This window comes from Dama dama, chromosome 9 (assembly GCF_033118175.1).
Source record: "Dama dama isolate Ldn47 chromosome 9, ASM3311817v1, whole genome shotgun sequence".
Lineage (NCBI taxonomy): Eukaryota > Metazoa > Chordata > Mammalia > Artiodactyla > Cervidae > Dama > Dama dama.
Genome location: NC_083689.1, coordinates 96,594,499 through 96,617,747, shown reverse-complemented (window position 1 = coordinate 96,617,747; position 23,249 = coordinate 96,594,499). Strand labels below are relative to the sequence as shown.

The 23,249-nt window shown below is 39.9% G+C and overlaps 1 protein-coding gene and 1 long non-coding RNA gene across 4 annotated transcripts in view; one reads left to right on the top strand and one right to left on the bottom strand.

Annotated features, from left to right (window-relative positions):
* Nucleotides 1–23,249, bottom strand: part of LOC133062697 (uncharacterized) — a 310,253-nt gene that overhangs the window by 182,066 nt on the left and 104,938 nt on the right. For 2 of the 3 annotated variants that reach the window (XR_009694237.1, XR_009694234.1), the window contains one exon: nucleotides 11,696–11,783. This is a non-coding gene — a long non-coding RNA (uncharacterized LOC133062697). Of the gene's footprint in view, nucleotides 1–11,298; nucleotides 11,385–11,695; nucleotides 11,784–23,249 lie in introns of those variants that run through there. The other variant, XR_009694235.1, reaches the window with a different exon arrangement.
* PCSK1 (proprotein convertase subtilisin/kexin type 1) overlaps nucleotides 15,629–23,249 on the top strand; it is a 43,709-nt gene continuing 36,088 nt past the window's right edge. Inside the window, exons 1-3 of the mRNA XM_061152048.1 lie at nucleotides 15,629–16,032; nucleotides 19,267–19,371; nucleotides 22,802–22,912. Of these exons, the coding sequence (XP_061008031.1) occupies nucleotides 15,853–16,032; nucleotides 19,267–19,371; nucleotides 22,802–22,912 (396 nt within the window). The 5' untranslated portion in view covers nucleotides 15,629–15,852. The remainder of the gene's footprint in view (nucleotides 16,033–19,266; nucleotides 19,372–22,801; nucleotides 22,913–23,249) is intronic.

Genomic DNA, 23,249 nt, shown 5'->3' with positions numbered 1-23,249 from the left:
ACTGCTAGGTGGTATTTGGTGGGGTGGGGGGCTCCAAGGAGCTCTGGTTTGTTGTTGTTGTTTTTGTTGTTATGTTTCAGTGCAGAAAGAATTCAGCAAGAGGCAAAGTGATAGATAAGAAGTGATTTACTAGATAGATTAGGATTCTTGTGAGGTTTACAAGCAGGCATATGAGAGGGTCCCTTGCCCTAAGAACTTAGGGGGCCACAGTTTTATAATCAAAGGAAAAATGGGGAGGGGGGAAAAGGCCATCTTCTTCCTCATTTTTCAGTGGACATCATGCTTCCATCATCAGTTCCTCTTCCACATTGGGCAGGGGGGTTTTCTTGTCCTTACATGATCAAGTTGGGACTGTCATGGTGTAATGGAAAGTGGAGGTGAAGTCACTCAGTCGTGTCTGACTCTTTGCGACCCCATGGGCTGTAGTCTACCAGGCTCCTCCGTCCATGGGATTTTCCAGGCAAGAACACTGGAGTGGGTGCCATTATGAGCCAAAAAGCCATCACACATGCTATAGATGGTAAATCAGCTCAGGTTTTAGTACACTGTCGCCTTTTGCTTATATTTTTGTTTTTAGTGCACACAAAGGAGCATGTCCTCGGAATCATTAACTTATTAAGCTCACTGGGTAGGATGTGGGTCTCATACCAGCACTGTTTTATTATTTAAGGGTGTTTGTTATATTTCCATTAAACTGTTTTGTTGCTAAGTAAGCCTTCTTGGTTTTCAGTTAAGCAAACCTGCTTTTTATTTTGAGTAATCATTAACTTACAGGGGCTTCCCATATTTTCTTTTTATTTACTATCCCCTAGTCAGATTAACTATTTAACCACTTACTTTGTCCCTTTACTCTGTCCCTATCACTGGCATCCTCTTCACAGACCTTGCCATGACGAAGAGGCTTGCACAATTCAATGAAGCTATGAGCCATGCCATGCTCATAAGATCATAGCACCCAGTCCCATCACTTCATGGCAAATGGAAGGGAGAAAAGTGGAAGCAGTGACAGATTTTATTTTATCAGGCTCCAATATCACTGCAGACAGTGACTGTAGCCATGAAATTCAAAGATGCTTGCTCCTTGGAACGAAAGCTATGACAAACCTAGACAGCATATTATAAAGCAGAGGTATCACTTTACCAACAAAGATGCATATAATGAAAGGTATGGTTTTTCCAATAGTCATGTATGAATGTAAAAGCTGGACTATAAAGAAGGCTGAGCACCAAAGAAATGATGTTTTCAAACTGTAGTGCTGGAGAACACTCTTCAGAGTCCCTTGGACTGCAAGGAGATCCAACCAGGCAATCCTAAAGGAAATCAACCCTGAATATTCACTGAAAGGACTGATGCTGAAGCTGAAAGTTCAATACTCTGGCCACCTGATCCGAAGAGCTGGCTCACTGGAAAAGACCCTGATGCTGGGAAAGATTGAGGGCAGGAGGAGAAGGGGACAACAGAGGATGAGATGGTTAGATGATAGCATCACGGAGTCAATGAACATGAATTTGAGCAGACTCTGGGAGATAACGGAGGACAGAGGAGCCTGGTATGCTTTAGTCCATGAGGCCTCCGACAGTCAGACATGACTTAGCAACTGAACAACAGCAGCGTCAGTAGCACGCTCTGTGACACATAATTCAATCACAATCTCCAGGTGTAAGGCCACGGCATTAATGCTGTCTAAAAGCTACTTAAATGACCCTAACGGACAGAAAGAACTGAAAACCACTGACAATCACATCTATAATTTGGGCTAAAAACACTTTGAAACTCATGCTTTGGATCAGCTATTTATATTTCTTTCAAAGCTGGTAATTGCTAAATATCTACTTACTCTGAAGCTATCTAGATATAGTGTCCAAATAGGTGACCATACTTTGTTAAAGTGGTTTCATAGCTAGCACCTGGTTCTATTCTCTAGTTTCTCAGCAATAAGGTGTAATAAGCCGAGGGTTGGAATGGGGAGAGAGGAACCCAGAATATCTTTCTTGGGATGCCTGAATGATTCAAAGCAAAATAGCAAAATAAGTAAGATTTCTATTGGATTGTTTGGATAACAATCCTATACCTGTGTGGGTGTGCTTAGTCGCATCATAATGGGAAAGACTTTAAAATTTACTGTCAGGGCATTAAATTGGGGTCTAACATTGATAAGCTCAGGAAACAAACATGTGCTATTTTACTCTTTGTGAGAGGGCCAGAGTCTTACAGTGATGTGAGAGCAAAATGATCACTTCGACTTAATGACTGTCTTCCTAATTGGATCCAGGGAAGTTTTATATATATATATATATATATATATATATACACACACACATATAATTTTTTCCTTTGAGTAATTACTCTGTATTTTTCCCCCAGGTTCAGTGGCATTTTCTCTAGAGAGATAATAATAGAGTTAGTGTAATAGTGGAAAATAACCTCAGGCAGTCTATTTGAAAGGTGGGGGTTGGGGGTGGAGAAGCAAGCAATGAGAAGATAGAGAAGATAAGGTGATGAAGAAGACAATGGTCATGATGGCAAAAACAAAAAAAGAGGAACAGAAGGAAAGGGAGTAGGAGAAGCAACAGCAGGACAGGAGCCAACACTAGTTGAGGGTCTTTCAGAGTTTCCTATGTCCTCCAAGGGTATTGGTTAAAGTTTGCAGATTCCTGGGCCCCATGTTATCCAAGAATCAGAGTGGGAAGGGGGACACCTAGCAATCGGCATTTTAGACAAGCAGCCGAGATGAGCTTTATGCAAAGTAAACTGTTTGAAAATTACTGGCGTAAGATATGCCTGGTACCAATGGTCAGGGATGCTGTTCAATTTAATCAATTTATTTTTTGAGCTCCCAGTCTTTCCAGAGCAACAAAGGGTAATCATTTTTTCAGGTAATATAAACCCAGGAACATAGTGTTTCTAGGATTAATCTCAAACCATGGGCAGTTCTCTTTGCTGCAACACTAAGAAAATGACCAGAGAAGACAAAGAGGTAATCATAATAGTTAGCCTTTACTGAGCACTGACCCTCTTCTAAAAGATTTACATGACTGAGTCACCTCCAGCTCTTATGAAGAGTAGCCAGTATTATTTCCCCTGGGGCACAGATAAGGAAGCTGAAGTTTCAGGTTAAGGAAACTGCTAAACAACAGTGCCAGTAAGGGGCAGAGGGACTCATACCCTCAACTGCTCAAACTGCTGCTAAGTCGCTTCAGTCGTGTCTGACTCTGAGACCCCGTAGACGGCAGCCCATCAGGCTCCCCCCATCCCTGGGATTCTCCAGGCAAGAACACTGGAGTGGGTTGCCATTTCCTTCTCCAATGCATGAAAGTGAAAAGTGAAAGTGAAGTCACTCAGTCGTGTCCGACTCTTCGAGACCCCATGGACTGTAGCCTACCAGGCTCCTCTGTCCATGGGATTTTCCAGGCAAGAGCACTGGAGTGGGGTGCCATTGCCTTCTCCAATGCATGAAAGTGAAAAGTGAAAGTGAAGTCGCTCAGCCGTGTCCAACTCTTCGAGACCCCATGGACTGCAGCCCACCAGGTTCCTCTGTCCGTGGGATTTTCCAGGAAAGAGTACTCAAACTACTAAACATCAAAATATTCCATGCAAATGAAGATAGAAGTACTGCAAGCCTGAGTTCTCCTTTTAGCTCTATCAGATCAATTAGGCAAACTCTAGTGGACTCAGCCTATGACTTAGGTTACAAGTCTGTAAAATGGAATTGGTGACACTGGTGTAGTGAGAAGCTAGTAAATGTTAACTCTTTATGAAGAGCATACAGTACTATATAAATGCCAGTTATCATTATATTCCGGTAATCATGGTGCATATGGGCCAGATCTAAACCTTCCCAGATGAAGTAAAGAAATAGAAATGAAATGACTGTGTTATTGTTCAATCACACAGGTAGAATCACAGGCAGGTTCTAATAGCAGGAGGGCAAAATGGAGGGGTGAAGTCAAGTTTTCTAAAAGGTGCTCTTTTGACTGTTGTCTATGCATGCCTCAAGGTCTGCCTGTCACTCTTGATACTGACTGTAGGATCCACTGGGCTCAAGCTTTCACAATACATTGCCATCACATTTCACATATCAAGTCAATATAGTACCTAATTTTTTTAAAGTGCCATTTTTAGAGACTGTGTTTGGAGGAGCAACTTTCTAGTCTTTCTAGTTCTTCCCATTAGCCTAAACTCAGCGATTATTTTCCACCATGAAATCAAATGCCAAGAGCTCAAAGAGGAAGGGGCGGGTACCCTGGTCACGCCAGCTGCATGAGTCACAGGTAACTCACTTCAGTTCAGTTCAGTTCAGTCGCTCAGTCGTGTCCAACTCTGCGACCCCATGAATCACAGCACTCCAGGCCTCCCTGTCCGTCACCAACTCCCGGAGCTTACTCAAACTCATGCCCATCGAGTTGGTGATGCCATCCAGCCATCTCATCCTCTGTCGTCCCCCTCTCCTCCTGCCTCCAATCCCTCCCAGCATCAGGGTCTTTTCCAATGAGTCAGCTCTCCGCATCAGGTGGCCAAAGTATTGGAGTTTCAGCTTCAGCATCAGTCCTTCCAATGAACACCCAGGATTGATCTCCTTTAGGATGGACTGGTTGGATCTCCTTGCAGTCCAAGGGACTCTCAAGAGTCTTCTCCAACACCACAGTTCAAAAGCATCAGTTTTTCGGTGCTCAGCTTTCCTCACAGTCCAAGTCTCACATCCATACATGACCACTGGAAAAACCATAGCCTTGACCAGACGGACCTTTGTTGGCAAAATAATGTCTCTGCTTTTTAATATGCCATCTAGGTTGGTCATAACTTTACTTCCAAGGAGTAAGCATCTTTTAATTTCATGGCTGCAGTCACCATCTGCAGTGATTTTGGAGCCCCAAAAAATAAAGTCAGCCAGTGTTTCCACTGTTTCCCCATCTATTTCCCATGAGGTGATGGGACCGGATGCCATGATCTTAGTTTTCTGAATATTGAGCTTTAAGCCAACTTTTTCACTCTCCTCTTTCACTTTCATCAAGAGGCTCTTTAGTTCTTCTTCACTCTCTGCCATAAGGGTGGTATCATCTGCATATCTGAGGTTATTGATATTTCTCCTGGCAATCTTGATTCCAGCTTGTGCTTCTTCCAGCCCAGCGTTTCTCATGATGTACTCTGCATATAAGTTAAATAAAAAGTTAACTCACTTCACTCTTCTGCATTTCAGCTTGCTGGAGCCCATCAAATCTGTCTTGTTTCTCTAAGCAGGATTACGGGAAAAATCTACTGAGAATATGCAAGACTATGATCGAAAGAAATAAGAGGAGGGGAGCATGTTGGAGTAGGAAAAGAGAAGTGAATGATGGGTGAATCGGGTGCCAGAGCCAGGAAGGTTTAAGCTCAGAAATCACACAATCCATGTGCTTCCACAACCGTACCACGTCCTCCCCACTGGGAAAACGTTCTGATAGCAAACTGTGGCATAACTAGGGTGCTATTTTATCAATAAGAGTAACTCATTAACTTGCACTAGGTATATCATATAACTGCATCAGGTAAGTTACCATTACAGCCCTTTTTACATGTGAAAAAGAAAGCACACAAGGGTCAAAGCCATGACCAAACATCCCAAGGGAATAAAAGTGGCTGAACTGGGATTCTACCCCAGACAGTCTGGCCCCAGAGCCTGCTCTTGCCTCTGCACTTACTGCTTTTCAAGAGTGTCCACGTCGAGTTTGGGATCCGTTTGTCAAATGCTGTCAGTTTTCCAGTCAACTCTCAATTCACCTTGCAAATAAAATTAAAGGCACTGCTTCTGCTTTTTCTAGTGATAAAGCACCAGGAAAGAAGAAACTGGATCACCAGCCACTGCCCTCCACAGACCACTTTCTCAAAGCTATTTTTCCCAAGCTTTCCCAGTGACAAGGCCGTGTATTTCCCCAAGTGTGGGTGTGGCCCCACCCCAGAATCCTGATCAACCCGAAGAGTCAAAAGAACATGAAGAGCCTAAATTGACTCCTTCACCTTGCTAACATCTGTTCCATCTCCCCTACCAACACCCACGCACCCACCCACCCTCCCCCACACACACATACACACACACACAAGTCCATCTCTTTCTCAAATTTGTGGGCTGGGAAGGAACTCTTGCCACAAGTATTTTTGCACCGAAATATTCTTTCTCAAATAGTAATTTTGTAGTGGAGAATAATCTGGACAATGCCACTTAACTCAAGTGATCAGAGATCGCCTCTCTAGTAATTGAGAAGTGGATATCTGTACCTCCTGATACCAGCAATGAAAGTGACAGAACATCACTTCCTGGGATGTAACTTTCTTCCTGGGATGTAACAACCCAGACCTGGCCAACACACGTGTGCTTAAGATATTGGACCTGTTGTCCTCTTTCTTGTTGAGTAAAGAGCTGTGGCTGCAGTGTGGCCGGGTTTGGACAATGCGGGAAAGAGTCTGCCGGAGGCTTCAGGGAAAAGGGTACAGACACAAATGCTCAGCAGAGGCAGGCAGATACAACAACTGATCGAGTAAGTCAAGCGTAAGACAAAGTTTTCTTCAATCTCTGATTCCTTCTGCTACGCTTTGTTTTCCTACTTTTGACAGAGTATCAAGGATACCTAAACTTTATCATAAGGAAAAAAAAGTGGAGGTAAACATAATTGCAGAAATATACACTTTGTCTCAGTGTCTGATAATGGTAGGAATTCAGACCCGTATTTCTTAGTCTTTTTTTTTTTTTATGTCTTTTTTAAGAAGCCAGATTTGCATTAGACAACTTCCAACTTTAAGTGTTAGAAATCAGCTCAGAATTTTAGAGTAATGTGCTGTGGACCGATTCTACTTTCACAGACTTGTTTTCTCTTTGCAGTCAGTCAGTGGTGCTCAAAGAGGCCTGGGAAGGCAGCTGAGGACTGAGACATCTGTGCTAGGGTGGGACGCAATCTAAGATCCCCCAGCATCAGTTGTAGGATTGGTTATCTTCAGGTTATCTTTCTAGCAGAGCCACTGAGGGATAAACGACAATAATAGATTGAACCTAACTTTTCCTTTGCTTCTCATCTCCTTCCAGTGAATGCTGGGATTAATCTGCCTGTTGTTTAAATAAACGTAATCCTTGAAGGACTGCACTGAAGCTGTTGTAAACAGGCAAGGAAAAGCAGGCCTCAAACAATTGTTTCTAACTGTGGTTCTAAGAGTGGACCAACCCTGATCCCAGATATGACAAGTAAGAAATACATTCAGTAAGACTGAAAAGCCATCTCCTGGCATGTGGAATAATAAATAATGAGGATCACAAGGTACAAGGGCCCATGGAAGTGAAATTATTTCCATTTTCTCAAATTGGATATTATTAATATACTTTGCTTCTTTTCATCACGGCTTCAACAATTATTTTTGCACTGAAATATTCTTTCTCAAACAGTAATTTTGTAGTGGAGAATGGATAATGCCACTTTATTCAAGTGATTAGAGATAGCATCTCTAGTAATTTAGACATGTGGATATCTGTACCTCTTGATACCAGCAGTGAAAATGACATAACATCACTTCCTACTAAAAAAAAAATGCATAATTATAATCTAATCATGAGAAACTTGAAGAAGCTCTTTAGAATAGCTAATAATAGTATATCAATGGTAATGTCTTGGTTTAGCTAACTAGTACTATAGATACATAATATGGGAAAACTGAGTGAAAGATAAATGAGCCCTATATACTGTTTTTACAACTTTTTGTAAATCTAAAATTACTTCAAGATGAAAAGCTAGAAAAGATCTTGTGTTTATAACCTCACCCCTAAGTCTTTTTAAAACAATTTAAAAGGATTTAAATCTACTACAGTCTGTATTTATATTGCCTAAATTAACTAACAACATCGGTATTTACTTTTAAATGTTGAATGATGCTTCAATGCATGAACCACAGGAGAGATAATACCACAGAATGGGAAAATAGGGATTGTCAATGACTATTTTTTACTTACTTTCTGTCTGCTGAAGGGCATGGTGATTGTTTATGCTTCTAGACATTTTTTTCTTCTTTTATTATGGGAACTTCCTTTTGTTTCTAAACACTTTTCCTTTCTTTATTATACAAACCTCCACTTCACCCTTTCTTTGGAGGATTGCTCTTTCCTTACTGAAAACGCTGAAATAATGATGTAACTAAAGTCATACTAAAGCTAATACCCTCCTTACACGTTCAAATACAGTGTTGGTCACATGGTCTACATCTAGCCAGTCAGAACACACTGACTGGCCCAGGGAGAAGGTATCAGTATCAGTCAAGCCTCGCACCCATAGTTTTGCTTTGGGACTTTCACGCTGAGGACTGAAAGGAAGTCCTCTTTTCCCCCTTATACTATGGACTCAAAAGCTGTGATCTCAGAAGCGGCAATGGTCACATATGTCACCCTGTGGAAAAGCCTGAGAAATGAGAACTATGAAGATGTAGAAGCTGAGAAATGAGAGAGGGGATGAGGAGGGCACTTGATAAAAGCTATTTAAGTCTCTGATTCTAGTCTCTTGGGCCAGTTCTATATTTCATTTTTTTCATGCTTTAATAACATAACCCAATATATTTCCCTTTTCCTGCTTAAGCTAGTTTTAGTTAGGACACAGCTCTTTGTCTTTTGAAACCAAAATAAGTTTGATTCATCCATGATGACTTTTGTTGTATACCTCTACTACCTGGGACTAATTTAAGGGGAGGGGACAGATAATATGGGTAAATATCAATGAAGAATAAATTCATTATAAAAGGGAAACACCTGAACCAGTGTCAAATATTACTGAAGAATATTAGAAGGCAGAATAAAGATCAGTGCTGAAAGATGAGCTGGTCAAAAATTCTCAGTTCCAAGAATGAAAAGAAAGTAGGTTTTATGAACTAGATCAGTGGACGATCATCAGTTTCAGATCAAATTATTAAAGTTTTGGTTTGAATTACTCACAAAATAAATTTTGATCACTGACACCCAGCATGACATGGAGAGAGTCAATCCTATAGCAACTGTATATCTAGACTTCCACATAACATGTAACAAGGTCTTCTGCTACCCTCTTGAACAGTCACTGGTGAGGGAGAGTTGAAACTGCTTCTAAAGCATACTATTATTAAATTAACTTGTAAGGAAGTTTCTAGTAGTTCTATCTTTTCTCTTTCAATAAATTAACTAAATCTTTTATTAATAACCTGAACAAAGCTACTAATAGAAAGCTAACTTCATCTGTATATAGCATAAAGCTCAGAGCAAATCAATGAATGATAAAATCAAGATTCCCAACATCCTGCATCCATATACACAGATAACAAGAACCCCAAAACTGTGCAAATCAGGGTGGAAATGTGGCTTAATAGCAGCACATGTGCCTATAAATAGAGATTATTGTAAGCTATTTGTTCAACAAGGAAAAAGTAAAGCTCAACTCAGTTTTATGCTATCGTGGCAGAGGGATAGTTTCCATAAACAGGTGAAATGCTTGCTCTAATGAACACAGCTTTGGCCAACTATATTATATTTAATTCTTGGTACCATATTTTTAAAAGTATGTTTAAAAGATCCTGTTCAGACAAGAGTAACCAGAATGCAAAATCATGAAAACAGATTGAGAATGTTTAACCTAAAGTAAGAGAACTTAGACAAGACATAATAAATCTGTCTTCCAAATCAGAAAAGCTGTCACACACAAAAAACAGCTTTATACCTACCAGTGTGGTGCAGTAGGGAAAAAATAGCATGACTGGAGGAAAACAATGAGCAAAAATTTGTGTCATTATAAGGAAAGGTTTTGTAACCATTTGAGCTAACCCAAACCAAAAAACAGGCTGTTTTGGGAGAGACCCTGAATTACGTATTTGATAGAAATATTCCTTTCTAAAACTTTCTAATTTTATTGGCATGTAGTTGATTTACAATGTTGTGTTAGTTTCAGATATACAGCAACATGACTCAGTTATACATACACATTTATTTATTTCCTGAGATTCTTTTCTCACATAGGTTATCACAGAGTATTAAGTAGAGTTCCCTGTGCTACACTGCAGGTCCTTGCTGGTTGTCTGGCTTACACATAGTCATGTGTGTGCATTCATCCCAAGCTCCTGACTTACCCCCTCCATTTCCACTTTGGTAACCGTAAGTTTTTTCTTGCTATCTGTAAGTATGCTTCCGTTCTGTAAATAAGTCCATTTTTATCTTTATTTGTGTATTAGATTCCACACATGAGTGATATCACATGCATACCTTTCTCTGTCTGAGTTACTTCACTTGTTATGGTAATCTCTAGACTGATGGTGTTATTTTGTTTTTTATAGGTAAGTAATAGTTCATTGTTTATTTGCACCATGTATTTTTTATCCACTCAAATCAGTAAAATTTGAAGTCACAGCTGACACTACAGAAATTTAAAACCTTCCAGGACTGAACCAGGAAGAAATAGAAAATATGAACAGACCAAGCCCAAGTACTGAAATTGAAACAGTGATTTAAAAACTTCCAACAAACAAAAGTCTAGGATAAGATAGCTTCACAGGTGAATTCTATTAAACATTTAGAGAAAAGTTAACACCTATCCTGAAACTCTTCCAAAAATCACAGAGGAAGGAATACTCAAGCTCATTCTATGAGGCCACCATTACCTTGATACCAAAACCAAAGAAAACACACAAAGAAGAAAATTATAGGCCAATATCACTGATGAACATAGATGCAAAAATACTCAACAAAACCGAATCCAACAATACACTAAAAGGATCATATACCACAATTGAGTGGGATTTATCTCAGGGATGCAAGAATTCTTTAATATCCATGAATCAATCAATGTGAAACACCACATTAACAAACTGAAGAATGAAAACCATACGATCATCTCAACAGATGCACGAAAAGCTTTTGACAAAATTCAACACCCATTCATAATAAAAAGCTCTCCAGAAAGTGAGAACAGAGGAAACTTATCCCAACACAAAAAAGGTCATATATGACAAGCCCATAGTTAATGCCGTTCTCAATGGTGAAAAGGAATATTCCTTAGGAGTTTCATATATTTAAGACGTGTTAACTAGATCAATGCTTCTCAAACTTTAATTGTATATGAATCAACATGGACCCATTAGAAAAACCAGTTCTGATTTAGTAGTGTTGGGGTGGGGGCTGATAGACCAAATAAATCTCTAAAAAGCTCCAAAGTGATGCCTATCATGTAGTATGTGAACCACACTCTGAGAAGCAAGGAACCAGATAACTGTTAAGGTTACTTTTTGATACTGACAGTCTATAATTTTCACTAAAAAAAAAAAAAATACACTTCAGGAACAGCAAAAGCAATTATATTATGTATTTTCCATATGAAAATGGTGGTGTTTGAGAGCACAGAGGAAGCAGGAGCATTGCCTGGAAACAGAAGAAACCATATTTCAAAACTTTCTCAGTAAATGTAAATTTTTAAGGAACCCATTCTAAAGTAAAAAAAGAAATGTCAATGAATATTTGTATATGACTACATTTAATTATCTACTTTCACTAGAAGTGACAAGTCATGTTCAATAATGGGAATTAATAGCACTCATTTCTTCAATTTTAATAATTCAACTTTGTATTAAATTCAATATTCTGTTTGTCCAGTTCACTCACTAAGTCCTTTATAATTACTCATCCACTCTGGAGCCTTTCGGTGTACAGACTTTGCTTCATTATCCTCTTACCTTCATTCCTGTAGATTAGAACTTCCTAGCCTGTAGGATTATAGATGTGTCTCAAGATATCTGGTCTTTTCACCCTTTGGGAGGGCTCCTGGGGAGAAGACACAACCAGATCGGCAATTAGTCAATCATGATTAGTGAGTGACACCTAGCACTCTTTGGTTTGGCCTCAAGGGAGTGAGCTCAGCCAAGCTGGGTGTCTATCTTGCTATCACCTTCAGCAACTTGCTGCAAGCATGTCTGTTTTTATCTTAGAAGAAGGAACTATGGATCTGTTGGAGAAGTTCATGTCCTAAGTGCTTAATTAGCATAGCAGCCCCACCAAAATTTGGCCACGGGAGGTTAGACAACAAGAAGCTTTTGGCAGGTGTATCTTTAGGGAACGGCACCAATGTCAGTCTTTCCATGCATTAAATACCTTTATCCATTTGTGGCAAAATAGGCTCATGGTAACATTTCTGAAAGGCACATGTATTTTTCAATTTAGAAAAATGATTTTGTTAATACTTTATACAATTTAGGTTAATTCTAAATTTACAGCAACTTCTTATGAAATTCCAAAGGTAAATTTAGCAAGGAGCTAAAAGGAAGACTTGCTATATTTAAGATCAAATGTTACAGATTTTTAATGATTGTAAAAGTTGTTTCAAAGTTTTTATTCTCTTCTACAAAATTTTTTTTTCATTGACAGTGGCCATAAACAATTCAAAAAGATCGACACTGTAATGTTTTGATTAGAAATGATCTAGGCTTTCAAGCATAAAATCTGAGATTAAACAGCTACGTTGGTGGAAGTATATTTACAGTTCTTAATGTTATCTATATTCAATTTTAATATATTGTTCCAAATATTATATTTTATTTTCTTGTCAAAACTGTATCACATTTTTTAAAATGCAAAAAATAGCTTTAGTAAGTGCTGTACAGATATTCCCAAATGTCTTCCAGCTTACCCTGTGTGTCATGCAAATATTATAATTTTCTATTTGGTAAAAAAAATACTGCTATAGGTAGATTTCCCTCTATAATATGTTCTGTTACCAAATATCTATAGTATAATTACAGACTAATTAATCATATACTTGTCTTAGTATATAGCTACTATTACCCAAAGAAAACATGAAGTCTACATAACAATTGGAAAATGTTAGACCTAATTTATTTCCTCACTCCTTCCCCTATGCCTCTTGGAAAAAAAAAAAAAAAAAAAAACTGAAAAATTACTCTGAAGGGCTGGCAATACTCTGTTTCTTGACCTGAATGGTTATATGGTGTTCACTTTGTGATAAATCATTGGGTACATGGTTTTATACACTTTAGTATACCTACTTTATTTCACTGTAAGAAAAGGTTTGAAGTTTTTATTTTCCAATACTAAAGAGATATGGTGATCTACAGATCTCTGAACATCCTTTACCTCCTGTTCATAATGCCTCACTAGCCTCCAAGAAAACCTAATAAATGATTAACTGTATCACTGGGCAGTTGGGAGAAGTCATGAAAGGCATGAGACTTACTTGATAATTCATAATAGAAACAGTACTTTGCAGTTTCTGAATTATCCTGTTTCCTACATAAATTAATCAGATGAATCAAATGCTATTAAAACCAACTTAAGGGTGATAATTGGGATTTCTAATTCATAATACAAAATCTGACAGTGATGGGCCTGGAGGTTATTACTATGATCTACATAGCAGGACAGGGTTAGCTCTTGATATGACAAATTTAAGATGACTCCTACATGTATATTTGCACCTCTAGCCTTGGCAAACATTCATCCCTCCTGCATCCCAGAAACTGTGGCAATTAAGGTCCAACAGATAAAATTGAGAGAATTTCAAAATAAATTACTGATATATATATTTTTGGATGGGGATATTATCTTTCTACTGTGAGAATTTAGTTTGCCCTTTTAAGTATATCAACCAAATATTTATTCCAGGTGTTTAGGGTGCTCCATTTAAGATAAATGATTCATTAATGAGACACTGGCCTCAATGATTTACTTGAACTGTGAACTGATTTACTTGAAGAACAATAAGGGCAAACACGTTCCTGCTCTAACCATTCCTACCATTATTAAACATTTGCAACAAGTTTCTCTTGTTTTGCTAGCACACAGTTAGCATCTGTCTGCTGTAAGAATGAAATACCCTAGAGAGCTTGAGTCACAGCTCAGCTGAGATACGAAAAGACAGCTCACCTAGCCATCAATACTCACACATGTAAATTTACAGTGCCAACAGAAAAACTATCATTCTGTCCATTCTACAGCACCTCATGTGAGAGTTACATTATTGTAATAGACTTAACTGCATCACATGGTTTACTAACATTGGCATTTGTTCTCATTAAGAAGCTTTATGTTTAAAGAAATTATTGATCTCCTCCACATTTCTGCAAACATGCAGGCAGAAGAAAAATCAGTCGTAGCCTTATCTTCCACCAAGCCTCCATTCAAGAGGTAATCTCTTGCTTCCTTTCTCCACAAGCGCATATGCTTTCTCCCACTCATCCCTTTTCTCTTTTCTCTACAATAGGCTGCGCCCCCCAGCGGTTGGGAGCTTTAAAAAGAAAAACAAGAAAGAAAAAAACCTTTATCGGGCAAGACTTTGAATCCCCTGCAATTTTATTTTGGGGCTGAGTGCATTGTGTTCCCGAGAATTCCAATGCAATTAGTCACGATCATGACCTAACCATACTTCTCCTTTGTGGTCAAGTTCCTGTTTTTTTTTTTTTTTTTTCCCCTTTTTAAAGAGGGGGATGGCACCAGTCAAAAGGAAATAGTTTGATTCTTGGGGGCACTGCGATTCTTGGAACTCAGAAGCGGAGCTCGCGCTGGCAACCCGTGCTGGTGGCGCTGTCCACTCCTTGGTGCTGAATGCAGAGAGACCCTAGCGTTTACCACCAGGCTCAAAGTCTCGGAATCAGAAAAGCTCCAGCCACAGTACACTGTACCCATTTCCCTTTTCTGGGATAGAGGACCATTTAGACATCTTATTCTATTTCCATAAGAAAACACTCTTCCACCAAAAGAAACCGTGCCTCTTACGGGAAAGTAATGGCACAGTTTCAGTTCAACACCAAAGTGAAATGGTCTCCTGAAAGAAGAATGGAAATTTCAGAATTAATGAAACCTCCTCTTTCTCTCTCTGAATCAACACAATTCAACTTGGATACACTTCCTTGTTAATAAATAAAGGAAACTGTTTCTTAATTGTATGATAAAAATAAATAAAAATTTAAAATAATGTTATTAATCATTTTTTTTCTGATAAAGACTGTAAAGTGGGTGGTACTGGGCCCTGCAATATCTGAGACAGAATTTTAGATATTGTTTTACTCAGGCTAAGAAACAGAGGAGAAAAGGATGTAAACTTGTTAACTAAGGTGGTTTGAATGGCTAAAAATATGTTCTTTAAAATGTTGCTTTAACATTGTCTTCCCAGAGGTGCTCATTCTCCTAGGCAAATTAGGTCAGAAGCTTCCCTTCTGGGCTCTGTCTCCCCAGCCTCTGTCCCATTTGAAAGACAGAAAGGCCCTGTTCTTCACAGCAGGTGTCGTTATAAAAATCCTCCTCTCTCCCTTCCCCCACACAGGAGATAATCAAGCAAAGATCAAGAAAATGGACAAAAGGGACAAAAGGGAAGGAAAGTGTGCTGCGCTCCAGGTCTTTGATTCTTGGTAGTTATATTTAAATGGGGGGCACTTCTCAAAGAGAAGTGAAGGTGTTTCTCGCGGCTGCAAAATTTACAGTTAGAAAGGGAGTCGACTTAACCAATACCAGCAAGTGTTTCTTCCTTTTCTTAATCCCTCGCTGCTTATTTTAGCAGCTTCTCCACCCCGCCGGGAATACCATCCAGATCTCAGTCCAGGTAGATCTGACGTCAAGAGATGGCTTTCGTAGATTTGACGTGTAAACACTCATTTCCATTCCTCCTCGGAAGGGCTGGGGCTCCACTCGGCAGGGAGACCGAAACGCTGCACTGAGCGCTCGCCACCGCCCAGCGTCTCCTGCGCGTCTCTTATCTCATCGCAGAGCAAGCCGGAGCGAAAGTGGCCCCGAGCCCCGCAGTGGAAGGGGTGCTCGTTTCTGGCTTCTCTGGCGTGCTCCCCGCTCCCCTCCCTCCCCACCTGGGTGCGAGCCGGTGAGAGCGATGGAGCGGAGAGCCTGGAGTCTGCAGTGCACTGCTTTCGCTCTCTTTTGCGCTTGGTGTGCAATGAACAGTGTCAAAGCGAAGAGGCAGTTTGTGAATGAATGGGCTGCGGAGATCCCCGGGGGACCTGAGGCAGCCTCGGCGATAGCCCAGGAGCTAGGCTATGACCTTTTGGGCCAGGTAAGAGTTTGCGCTTTCAAGAAACTTTCTGGGGCCCGAGGGGACTGGAGGGACTGGAGCGCCATCTCCCAAGTGGGAGTCCCACGTTGCACTCTCCGGAGCCCAGAGGCAAAGCGCAGGAGCTTTTCCGGCTCTCGCCCCTTGCGCGCTTGGAGAAGCCTTGCATTATTTATTGTTTGGGCTGGGCGCAGCCAGGCAGAACCCAGCCGCTGCAGCTGGGTACAGCTTAGTCTTGGCTGTCGTCCGTTCTGGAATTGAAATCCGTTTCCCGCGCCGTTTGGAACAAAAATCCCTCCACTGTCGTTCACGCAACTTGAGATGCAGGCAGGCTCGTCCCAACCGGCGCCAGGGCAGGTGAGAGGCAGTGCGCGCTGTCCCCCTGGGTCTCAGCAGGTCTGCGTCAGGAGCCGGCTGTTTGCTTCTTTTCAATATGGCAGCATCAGATCCAAGTCCTGCTGCAAGGGGCCAAGTAGGCTTGGAGATGTTCGCTGCAGCCTTCTCAGATACGCTCACGGCTCGGCTCTCTCTGGAGAGTGCCAGTGGCCTCGATTCACAACCCGGGGCTGGGGGCTGCGGAGTGGTAGATGAGGCGGGTGAGAGGCATGGGACCAACTCTCCAGCCCTCTACTGCGAGCTCCGGACTCTCACCGGAAACTTGCAAAGTCCGAGCTTCACAACTTCGCTCGGTCAGTTCCCCGGAAGGGTCAGGCTGCCGAAGTGACGGTGGGGAAAGGATTTCTTTCTTGTTCCTCAGCCAGATGTGTTTTAGCTTCCCAGGGGTTTCCATTTGTGTGGGGGCTGCGGGTGGGGATGGCGGGGAGAAACTGTTGCCCGTTCAAGTGAGGACTGGGTTAATAGATAGCTGGGGGGTACGGGCGTAGAGCCATTATGTAGGGGGCTGTGAGTTCTCATGGAAGCTTTCCTTTCCCTTGGCTCAGAATCAAGCCCTTATTTCTTGCCTTGTAACTTGTTCGTCGAAATGGGGGAGGAGGGAGTTGTAAAACATTTTGGCGCGTTTTTTCTAGAGGTGGTGGTAGAGATGCGGTTGAAGTCAGGGATGAGTAATCCGTGTGGGCGTTGAGATTCCATAGATTGAAATCCTCTGGAGAATGTGCCTTTCCTTGCCAGAGGCTTCATGCTCCAACTTTATGAGCCAAACTGCCTGAAATGCCCAGCACGAAAGTCAATGCCCATATTGACTTCTCTTCTCTGTGTACCAGTAGCAGACCAATAGTTTTGCTTTTGCCAAGTCCTTGTTGTGTGCTAGGCTCCGTGTTGGGGGCTAAGAAATAACAGGAGGAAAAGAAACCTTCAAGAAACCAAGAGTCTAGAGACTGGTTTTAAAATAAATGATTGCAATTGCAAGTAATTGGTATAGCAACAGAAACTGTTGCTGCAGTCTCAATACTTGTTGATTGAAAGATTGAGGATGGAAGGGAATTGGGAAGGGTGAAAAGAAGACAATCCAAGGAGGAAACATTTGCACAGGGTTTAGTAAGAAGAGTCAAAGGTGGCAACACGATGAGACTGGGGAAGGCACCCAAGGCATAGGAAATGGCTTGTGGGGAAACAGGGAGATAGAAAGAAAGTGGCTTACTTAGAAGTCAGGAAATTGCAAGGAATTCTTGGAGTCTAAAAAGAGAGTGAGTAGTGGGTAGAATTGTACTGGTGGGTACTGTGGGCACCATGGACATCTTGTGAGTCCTGTGAAGGGGAAAAAAAAATCTGGGAACTTAATCCTTTGGACTGAGGCTAAATAGCATTGGTAACTGGGTGGAAGGAGACTGGAGGAGAGAGCAAAAAATAACTCCCTCTTCCTTCTCTCACCTATTAGCCTCAGACATTCACCCAAACCCAGACCATTCATTGTGGGAACTGCTTTTAAAAATCACAAGTTCCCCCCCCCCCAAAAAAATAAAATAAAATAAAATAAAATCACAAGTCCCAATAAACAAATAAATAACAGTAAATCAGTACTGTTGATAGGATCTTCAAGGAAGGCATAGTCACAAGAAAGTTTAGCAAAGAGTGGGGAAAACCTACCTAGAGTTGCATATGACTTGCATATACATATTTCCAGTTAAATGACATTACTAATAAATGTTTTTAAAATAATAATTCCTTATAAGAGACCGATGGTGCTTTCCTGGTTCTGTTTCTTTTCTTTCTTTGTTTACACTTAGATGCATCACCATCTTGAACTTCTTAAGGCCTCAAGATAAAGCTAGGATAGGGAGAGGGTGACAAGAGGCAAAACCACTGACAGCAGAAACAGAGCTAAGCGCTGGTGATCTTTTCTCAAGGCTGCTATTCTCTCTCCCCAACTCCACATAAAGCTTAGAGCAGATTCACTCCCAGAGGTTCAGGCTTGGAGCAGGACCTAAGCATCTCTATGAAAAAAAAAAAAAAAACAAAAAAAAACAACCCTCTAGGTGATGAGAAACATCACTTTAAAGAAAGCAATTCTTCTGAAATAACCCATTGTCAATTGCTGGTCTCAATTAAAAAAAAAAAAATACAGGGCATCTACAGAATTTAGTAGGTTCAAATTAAGTACTATTTGGAATAAAGGGAAATTATCTTAAAAGAATAATGAACTTAGCTCTAAAGGGACCATTTGTATCGATACCAAATGTATTGATAGTCATCTAGAGAAATTTACACACTCTAAGGTAGAATACCTGTCCTAAATGTAGCATGCTGGCTTCTTCCTCAAAGCTTTGAACTACTGGAAAGTCAAGTAGTCATTCCTAGTAGCTTATAACAATCATCACTATGGATTCAATCACTATATTTTATAACAACAAATTGTTCTAGCTGAGTGTGGCACTACACAAGCATAGTACCAGGGAGTCTGCCTGCTTTCTACACATTATCATTCTGACACGATACATTTTATAGAGTGAATGTATTTTTTAGAAATGTCTAGCTACACAATAACGTCACCTAGAAAAGAAAATGCGGTTTCTCTGAAATATAAAAGACAGAAGCATCATCAGCCTTTAAGAATGCTGTGACCCCAAGGGATAATATTGGGAAGCTCATCTCACTGAACAGACTAAGAAGCAAAGGAAGGCTTCTAACAGTGCCTTCCTCATCAAGAAAAAGGTAACCTTCAAGTACAAGAAATGCACTTAATAAAAATTGCCTGTTTGCAAGTTAGCTGGGTTTCAATCTGACCCATACACACTTATTTTGGAAAGAGGATTTTTATTTTAATTTTTTCTTTTATAGATTGGATCACTTGAAAATCACTACTTATTCAAACACAGAAACCATCCTCGGAGGTCTCGAAGGAGTGCCTTTCACATCACTAAGAGATTATCCGATGATGATCGTGTAAGTGTTGTGCATTTGTCTTTTTAAACCAGTAACCTGACTTATCTGCTTTTTCTTTGTGCTTGCTAACAAGAACAAAAGCAAATATTATTCTTTTTTCTTGTTTTCACAATTATTTATCTGTTGTGTTTCTTATCATTTCCATAGGGTTATAAATGCACATAACAATAACTGAATCTAATTGGTTGACTACATTATATGTGTGTATACACACACACACACACACACATGAACTATATAATACCAGTTCACAAATTCAGTCTAAGAGCATGAAAATGAATACTGAGAATCAAGTGGCAGCACTAATGAACTGTTTGACAATACAATCAATCAATAGCCTTTTGTTATATGCCTATCTATGTACCAAGCATTTTGATATCCAGTGTAATGATGCCAAACAAATATAATACAGAAACTCTGCTCTTAATAACATTTCAGTGTAATCTGAAAATACATTCTGCTGTTTCTATCTGGTTTGGTTATATAGGGAACTAGTGTTTCTGAGAGAGTTTTAAATCCATGTCTTCAGGAGGTAAATGTTTCCATAAGTATTGTATTATCTGACCCAGAGTATTTGATCTCCTTTTATTCTGGTTTGTATACATAGTCAATGATTAGGTACCAGCAGGAAAAGTCTAGAATGAATATAGGTAAAGTGTAGGGCCAATTTCATGTATATCTAATGTACCTTTTGATTTTTTTAAATTAATTTATTTATTTGAATGGGAGGCTAATTACAATATTGTAGTGGTTTTTGCCTTACATTGACATGAATCAGCCATGGGTGTACATGTATTCCCCATCCAGAACCCCCCTCCCACCTCCCTCCCCATCCCATCCCTCAGGGTCTTTTTGAAGTCTGTTTTTGAGGTCATAAACATCAATAGAAATGCTGATATGAAATAAAAATTTGAAGTATTGTTATATACACAGTGTTGCCTTTTCTCAAGAATGTGCCATACTGATGAAAATTTATCCTGGGGAGCCTGATATCTGCATATTTGATTTCTGTTGTCTAGGACATTCCCAAGAATTATGAAAGTTTTGTGAGAGATAAAACATACACTTTCAACTTCCCATAACGAAAAGTAAAAATGACAGAACAGGGCTAAAATTGTTGAAAGTTCGTGGGAATCACAATCGCTGTAAAATAATTTGCTACTTTGTTATGCATGTGATAGAATTTTTAAAAGAAGAAGAAAAAGAAGACAAATTATGAGAGTAGGAAATGACTCGGCCTGGGTTACCAGTATTCTAACATGAAAGCAGCAACCAAACCCAGACCAAGACGTTCCATCAGGACCATGGACAGCAACCCACAGCTCATAAACATCCATTGCTGGCTTTTTTTCAAGTAAATGGCTAGAAGTGACAGACCTAAGCAGAGGCCCTTAACATCATTTTAAAAGTTTCTTGTCCAATAAAATCTTCCTTTCACTGTTCCAAGGCAGATGGCTAATTGTATATGGGCTCTGAAAGTAGGACAACTTCCAGTACTCTAGCTAGGCTTAGTCTTTGCACAAAAAAACAAGAGAAATATTTCCTTGTCTGCTAAATGCATGCCTGACATTAATGTACAAGGAAGTCACACTGACCTCCCTTCTCATCTTCACAGGAGAAAACTGGATAGAGTAAAGCAGATCTAACTGTTGTTATTCAAAGTATCTCACTAAAATGAACAGATGGCCCAGTTCTATTCTTTAGATAATTGATTTGTAATTCCTTAGTAATTGACTTCGGGGAGAAATCTCAAAACATAGTGAAGAAGAGCTAAGAATTTACTCTCCAGCATAACTTCATTAGAAAAGAGTCTATATAATCCTATGAAAGTTATCCCCAGAATAATTTAATTTCAGGAAAAATTCTAGAACCCATTGAAGCTTGAAGTGGAAGGTTGGACTAGATGCTTTTTTAATGCCCTTTTCAAAGGGCATTAAATCCCAAAAGGATTATTTACCATTAAGTACATGGTACTTACTATATATACAATAGAAGGATGCTACCAATTTGCTCTCTTCCATTTGGTCTGCTCTTACAGAGACTAATATAGGATTCAGAGTTAATGACATTAATCATAACTCTGTTTCCACCAATTGATTGTTTACCTGATCAGATGCCAGAGTGCCTCTTCTTTGATTCCACGTTTTTAAAAAATGCTCTTGATTTTCATTTTATTGCTCTTTTTTTTGATAGGGATAATATTCTTCCAAATTAGCACTCTGAAGTGCACCAATACGCTATCTGTAAGTCTGTTAATGAAATCTGTAAGTGACTCTCTCCCTCAAAGATTAGTACTTGTTCCCTAGCAGCCAGCTTCCAAAGACCAATTCAGATGGCAGGCAGTATATTCAAAGCATTGAGGTATTTTAAGCCAAAACAATTAAGCTTGAAAATACAGGCACTTTAAAAATAAATTATAGTGACTAATTTTCAACACTCAAGTCCCTCCCAATGTTTATAATAGGTTTGCAGTATGTTTTCTAATTGGAAATTCAGGATGGTCTTGCTAGATGGTTTTATCCTTTAGTTGCAAATTATTTTTCAGTTTTTATTTTTGGATCTGACTCATTAGTGTTCTCACATTAGCAATATCCTATCACACACTGGACTATCATCATGTATACGAAAGAGAGGATATGTTTTGGGTAGGAAACAGTCATGTCGCTCAGCAGAATCAGAGCACGGTAGTATCTCATAATGAATATAACCACAGGCAGCCCCTCACCTCTTGGGGCCTCAAGTATAATAGGATTACGCTATAAATGTTGGAAAGGTAATTTTTGTATTGTCAGATCTCCTTGCATAATACATGAAACGAAATTAATGATAAGTGTGCATGGTCAGTAGGGCTCATCCATCATCCCAGATCTGTTTCTCATATTAAATATTCTTAAGCAGAAGGTTGAAGCACAGGGGAGCCAGAATTTTGAATCTGCAAAGACGCAGCACCTTTTCCATCTTTTATCACATCTGCAATTTCTATTTTTGTGAATAAAGAAAGAGAAATTAAGGTGTATGAGCAACATAACAGCAGTCTCTGAGATCTCTTAGCCTGTTGACTCATTCCGTGCAAATGGACAAATTTTCAGCTACGGAACCTTGGAACCTCGATATAAAAATGGGTATTATGGTCCATTTGCTGATGAAAGCAGGCTGAACTTCTACTTCCACAGGAATCACGGTGTCAATAATTTGAGGGAACCATCACTTCACTGACTACTTCTCCTCCTCGTAAAGGCACACTTTACTGTAACAGAGGAAATGGTCATCTCCCCAGCGGGTAACCCCTTATTCTCACTGAGCTGCCAGTGTGATCTGCAGTCAAGTGAAAACACTGATGGAGAGAATCCTAGAGCTAGTTAGAGGGAAGATGATTACACCAGAGGTGGCTGTTTAACTGTTGATTTTCTTGCCATAAAACCCCTGGTAGGTGATATGGGCGGAACAACAGTATGAAAAAGAAAGGAGTAAACGCTCCGTTCCAAGAGACTCAGCTCTGGATCTCTTCAACGATCCGATGTGGAATCAGCAGTGGTACTTGGTAAGTGCCTGCATGAGGACTGTGTAGGCCCTGGCTTACTTGTTGTCTCTGAACAATAGATATTTTTAAGTAACAGATAATTCAGCATGGGGCTGTGTTACCCAGAGATCAGGGTGAATGAGACCTTCCATGATCTGGATCTTCTGTTTGGCTGTGTGAGAACATCTGAAAACACAGATCTTTAGCTTCTACAAGAGGAAGTCTCCTTACGTTTATCTGGAATAAGTACAGAAGAATTGAGTCTTGCAAGGTAGGGTTGCAAAAACAATATTCATGGCAAAAATCAGACCTGCTCAAAGTTACTTCTGAGAACTCTTTAAATCACCCAAAGAGGACA